Consider the following 6,741-nt stretch of genomic DNA (forward strand, 5'->3'; position numbering starts at 1 on the left):
TACTGCATTTCAGACTCTTTTGTTAACCATGATGGCTACTCCATTTCTTCTAAGGGATTCCTGCCCACAGTAGTAGATATAATGGTCATCTGAGTTAAATTCACCCATTCCAGTCTATTTTAGTTCGCTGATTCCTAGAATGTCAACGTTCACTCTTGCCATCTCCTGTTTTGACCACTTCCAATTTGCCTTGATTCAATGACCTGACATTCCAGGTTCCTATGCAATATTGCTCTTTACAGCATTGGACCTTGATTCTATCACCAGTCACATCCACAACAGGGTATTGATTTTGCTTTGGCTCCATCCCTTCATTCTTTCTGGAGTTATTTCTCCACTGATCTCCAGTAGCATATTGGGCACCTACTGACCTGGGGAGTTCCTCTTTTAGTAACCTATCTTTTTGCCTTTTCATACTGTTCATGGGTTCTCAAGGCAAGAATACTGAAGTGGTTTGCCATTCCATTCTCTAGTGGACAACATTCTGTCAGACCTTTCCACCATGACCCGCCAAGGAACAGAAGAAGAACAGACAAAGGTTAAAGTGCTGGCAAATGTCCTTCATTACCAAAGTTTATAGTGGATTGTAGTCAGTTACCTTGTCAAGGCCTTTTTAGTATACTGCAAGTTTTCACTCTTAGTCTCCTCTGCTATTCTAGATAATTAGGTGGAAAATGTTGAGAAACCCTAAAAATTGGGAAGATGAGTAATATATCTTTTTCTGCATTTTAAATATTTCAGATATTTAATTCACCATTTCAAAAGAAAATTGCGGTGTGATGCCTAGCAATTTTTAAGTAAATTTCCTATATTACTGCTGCTGCTAAGTCACTTCAGTCATGTCCGACTCTGTGCGACCCCATAGACGGCAGCCCACCAGGCTCCCCTGTCCCTGGGATTCTCCAGGCAAGAACACTGGAGTGGGTTGCCATTTCCTTCTCCAGTGCATGAAACTGAAAAGTGAAAGTGAATTCGCTCAGTCATGTCTGACTCTTCATGACCCCCTGGACTGCAGCCTACCAGGCTCCTCTGTCCATGGGATTTTCCAGGCAAGAGTACTGGAGTGGGGTGCCATTGCCTTCTCCGTTCTATATTACTAATATGGGACAAATTACTAATATGTCAAAATTGTCCAGTTATAATAATGATTTATCACTAATGTCTAGGAAAAACATAAATACAAAGTATCACCCACAGAATGATTTAAAATAAATAGTTATGATGGAGCAATGTGTAATACCAAGCACTGTTTTAGACACTTCACTTATCTCAAACTCTCAATAGCTCAGAGGATACTGTTATCCTTATACGTAGAAGAGTAAACTGAAGCTCAGAGAGCTTTGAGTGATTTCTACAAGCTGTTTAGTAGTGTATTAGGAAGCCAAATTTATATATTTTTCAATTATATAAAGATGTTGCCTCACAAGTATTAGTTCCCTATGGAAGGAAGTAAAGTCAACTTCATGTAGTAGAATAAAATTACCACCGTTTTTTTTTTTTCTGTCAGAATTCACCACCGGCATTTTAGTAAAAAAGCTTACAGGTATTTTTATGCAAACAAATATCTGAAATTGAAATACCTGTTTCCATTGTAGATGTCACATCACCCTTATCAGTCCTGTTTCCTCAAAGTGAAATCTTTACAAGATTTTATTTCCCTATTTTTTTCCTTCCATTTAAGTTTCTCTCTCTGATTTCTGATAACTTCATAATAAACAACTCAGGGTAGGCATTGAGGATTAGCAATGCTGTATATTATAATAAGTAATGGGGACAGAATTTCGATTTTTTTAATTTCATAGACCTTTCCTAATGTTAAAAAAGTGTCACTAAATATGGGCTTAGATGGTGATAGGAATCAAATTTTGTTTCAGTATGTACTCTATTGTTAGAAATAATCGAACAAAGTTCATGATATGAATTTACTTCAGCTGTTAATATATACATGCATTTATAGTGATCAAAGGACAAGCACACAGGTCTATGTTACAAAAGTAAATACCGAGTTAGTTATATCTGCCCTCTTGTCAGATAATCCCATCCACTATCAATTTTCAGTGGTGTGTTTTTAAAATTAAAATGAGGTTGTAAGGGAAGTACTGTCACTTAATAAGTATATTTTTATAATAATTTTTCTTTAATTTAAATTAATACCCCAGACTGGAAACTTTTCATAAAGAATTCATGAGAATGATTGCTCTTAAAGAGAAATTAAAGGGTACTTTTAAACTAAACAAATAAAAGGTATTTACTCACTCACTCCAGTACTATTGCCTGGAAAATCCCATGGACAGAGGAACCTGGTAGGCTGCAGTCCATGGGGTCGCGAAGAGTCGGACATCACTGAGCGACTTCACTTTCACTTTTCAGTTTCATGCATTGGAGAAGGAAATGGCAACCCACTCCATTGTTCTTGCCTGGAGAATCCCAGGGACAGAGGAGCCTGGTGGGCTGCCGTCTATGGGGTCGCACAGAGTCAGACATGACTGAAGCGACTTAGCAGCAGCAACAACTCACTTTAATATTCCTATATTGATACTAATGGATAAGAACATCAGTATTTGTTTTTCTAAGTCGTTTGTTCAATATTTAAACATCTTGAAATTAAACCAAGTAGATATATCAGGAAATACATATTTTATCATTTTAAATAAGTGATGATCTATAATTTTTTGTCATGAAATATTTAGTCAGAGGCTAGAAATGTTTGAAATACAGAATACTACTTACTGTGTGCATGTCTATAAAATATACAAATCATTTTTAAACTATTTTGTTATTTTCACTGTACATATTTCTGGAGGTGGGAGTGCTTCCCTGGTGGTTCAGTGGTTAAGAATCCACCCACCAGTGCAGGAGACACGGGTTCTATCCCTGGTCTTAGAGGATCCCACATGCCATGGAACAACTAAGCCTGTGCACCTCAACTATTGAACCTGTGCTCAAGAGCCTGAGAACCACAGCCGCTGAGCCCACACACCACAGCCGCTGAAGACAGCATGCCCTCCACAACAAGAGAAGCCACCGCAATGAGAAACTCATGCACCACAGCTACAGAGGGGCCCCCACTCATGGCAACTAGAGGAATACCTGCATATTAACAAAGACCCAGCACAGCTTAAATAAATAAATATTTCTGGGGGCTATTCTTGATATGATAAAGATTATGAAAACTAATATTGGATCACTATTAGATATACACCATAACGGTGAGATTGATAAGTTGTTTAGAATCAGGTTCCTAACTAAAATAACAGAGACATCATGGCAAAGTAAAAACAACAACAAAAACATCAGTTAGAATAATACTGACATCTTTTCTTTTCAGCTGCCTAGATCTATGTACTAGGAGGGCAAGAAATTTAATCTGAGAACTACATTCCTTATCTTTAAAATGGACATAAGAAGATTTTCTTAGCAAGATAATATTGATGATTAGAGATAATATGGAGAGAGAGCACCTCACATAGTGCCTGAGATGGGCACTTATTTTCTACATAAGTTTCTTTAAAAGCTGTCTGGAGAAAACCAATATATTTGTCATAACAACTGATTTCCTGGTCATATAGAACTGATAATAATTATAAGATAAGATTTTGGAAGGATTTCAGTAAAGGATTTAATTTCTCTTCAATATGATTTTTGAATTATGCCTTTTATCTTCATTCTTAGTATTATATGTGTGATTACTAGTCAGGGGGAAAAAGGAATATCTCTTTATCCAAACTATTCCAGGCTTAAACACAATAGAAATTATTTATAAATTGGCAAAGAAAGAATAGAAATGAAAGAAGAAAGACTGTCATTACTTGTTTAAATTATACTTAACTACTGAAGAGATGCATTTTTAAAATTCATCTTTTATTTTACACTTTAATAGCCTTTAATAGAAGTCTGATAGTAAAGCTAGAGGACAGTAATGACTTTTGCAAATGATACAGAAAATTGTACCTTTTGATAAATATAAAACTGAAATCTATGGCTTTAATTTATTCATATATTTCCAATCTTCACAAAGGAATATTAAAGTTGACTGAATTAACAGTAACTCAGTATTAACATATGATTTATGAGAACAGAGCTGAGTAAATCAGAGTAGCATAAGGTAAATGATATCCAAGCAACATAATATTAATATACAAATAGCAACATTTCACATCTTATATGCAGCATCAAGTTTCCAAAGCTTTTATACCAAGAATAGAACTTGTAACATCACAGTGGCCTAGAGTACTGATTTTATAGGTTTCTAAAACTTGAGCAAAAGTTCATTCTGGCCTTAAAGGTCTAGAAGATGGGAATCACTACAGTAACTTTACATTATGCAACAGAAATGTTTTCAACTTTTATTCATTTAGCAAATACTTGTGATGCTTATCATGCTCTCATTTATAAAAGGCAACCATTTTTAGACATTATAAGATATGTTTTACATTTCAGCGACTTCCCCTTCACTTTTCCCTTTCATGCATTGGAGAAGGAAATGGCAGCCCACTCCAGTGTTCTTGCCTGGAGAATCCCAGGGACGGGGGAGCCTGGTGGGCCGCCGTCTATGGGGTCGCACAGAGTCGGACACGACTGAAGCAACTTAGCAGCAGCAGCATGAGTACTTTGGGGCTCACCTAGTGAAAAAATGTGAGTGAAAGCTGACTTAAATTCAACATTCACAATATTAAGATCATGGCATCCGGTTGCATCACTTCATGGCAAATGGATGGGGAAAAGTAGAAACAGTGACAGATTTTATTTTCTTGGGTTCCAAAATCACAGTGGATGGTGACTGCAGCCATGAAATTAAAAGATGCTTGCTCCATGGAAGGAAAGCTATGATAAACCTAGAGAGCATATTAAAAAGCAGAGACCTCACTTTGCCAACAAAGTTCCATATAATCAAAGCTATGGTTTTTCCAGTAGTCATGTACAGATGTGAGATTTGGACCATAAAAAAATCTGAGCACTGAAGAATTAATGCTTTCAAAGTGTGCTCGAGAAGACTCTTGAGAGTCTCTTGGACTGCGAGGAGATCAAACCAGTCAATCCTAGAGGAAATCAACTCTGAATATTCATTGGAAGGACTGATTGATGCTGAAGCTGAAGGTCCAATATTTTGGCCACCTGATGGGAACAGCCAGATTACTGGAAAAGGCACTGATGCTGGGAAAGATTGAAGGCAGAAGGAAAGGGCAGTGACAGAGGATGAAATGGTTAGATGGCATTACCAACTCAATGGACATGAGTTTAAGCAAAACTCAGGAGATAGAGAAGGGCAAGGAAGCCTGGCATGCTGCAGTCTGTGGGGTCACAAAGAGTTGGACACAACTTAGCGACTAAACAACATGAGTGATTTTATTTCGTACTCATAGCATTCCTGGGAGATAGGTATTGCTTTTTATGCTTTACTCTTCAGAAGAGGAAGCTGTACTCAGCTAAATATCCTTAAGTTTCCACAGACATAAAGTTTGGATTCAAAGTCAGGTTTGCTTGTTTCATATATCATATTGCTTCTTCAATGATGGAAAATGACTATGTGATTTTTTTTTTCCACTTACCTCCTTACAGAAGAGACATACGTTATGACACTGTTCTGTGCCATTTTTACTTTTGGTTTATGATAATAAACAATTAGTAATGCTTTGGTGTACTATCCTTCAAATGTAAACACTATATGTACCCTTCATTTTTTATGGGAAGAAAGTATATGTATCAAAGTTATTAACACCACAACTTTGAACATATTCTATGTTCAGTCTACTCAGATAAACAGTCCAGAGCTTAAATAAGAAAGCAAAATGAATTCCTTTGTGAAAAATGCCTGAACGTGTGCTTCTACTATGCCTAATTTATCAAAGACTTTCTTTTTGCTTTCAGGGATGACTTGTCAAGCTCGAACATCATACACCGAAGATGAAGTTCTCTGGGGTCATCGTTTTTTCCCTGTAATTTCCTTAGAAGAAGGATTCTTTAAAGTTGATTACTCCCAGTTCCATGCAACATTTGAAGTCCCCACCCCACCTTACAGTGTGAAAGAACAGGAGGAAATGCTCCTTATGTCATCTCCTTTAATAGCACCAGCCATAACTAACAGCAAAGAAAGACATAACTCTGTGGAATGCTTAGATGGACTTGATGACATTAGTACCAAACTTCCATCTAAGCTGCAAAAAATTACTGGAAGAGAAGACTTTCCCAAAAAACTCTTGAGAATGAGTTCTACAACTTCTGAAAAAGCCTACAGCTTGGGCGATTTGCCCATGAAACTTCAACGAATAAGTTCAGTTCCTGGCAACTCAGAAGAAAAACTGGTATCTAAAACCACCAAAATGTTGTCTGATCCCATGAGCCAATCAGTGGCTGATTTGCCACCAAAGCTTCAAAAGATGGCAGCAGGAGCAACCAGGATGGAAGGGAATCTTCCAGCAAAATTAAGAAAAATGAACTCTGATAGATTCACATAACAAAACACCCCTTCAGGCATTATTTATTGTTTGATTTAGTAATAGTCCAATATTTGGCTGATAAGGTAATCCTCTCTAAGGAGTTTGAAAGGTACATTTTTTTCTCCCAGTCATATATGCATATTTGAGAACCCTACCTTTTCAAGCATTGCTACTGCGCAGAAAGAAAATGTTGTAAAGGGAGGACATCAGAAGGAAGTTCTTAATAATGGGCATGTATTATTACATCAAGCATGCAATAATGTGCAAATTTTGCATTTAGTTTTATGGCATGATTTATATATGG

General features: G+C 36.9%; 1 protein-coding gene across 1 annotated transcript in view; it reads left to right on the forward strand.

The window, feature by feature from the left end:
* KCNJ3 (potassium inwardly-rectifying channel, subfamily J, member 3) overlaps positions 1–6,517 on the forward strand; it is a 193,346-nt gene extending 186,829 nt beyond the window's left edge. Inside the window, exon 3 of the mRNA XM_010840018.1 lies at positions 5,869–6,517. Coding sequence (XP_010838320.1) covers positions 5,869–6,455 — 587 coding nt within the window. The 3' untranslated portion in view covers positions 6,456–6,517. The remainder of the gene's footprint in view (positions 1–5,868) is intronic.
* Positions 6,518–6,741: the final 224 nt, after the last annotated feature.

Source organism: Bison bison, unplaced genomic scaffold (assembly GCF_000754665.1).
Source record: "Bison bison bison isolate TAMUID 2011002044 unplaced genomic scaffold, Bison_UMD1.0 scf7180017864139, whole genome shotgun sequence".
Taxonomy (NCBI): Eukaryota; Metazoa; Chordata; class Mammalia; order Artiodactyla; family Bovidae; genus Bison; species Bison bison.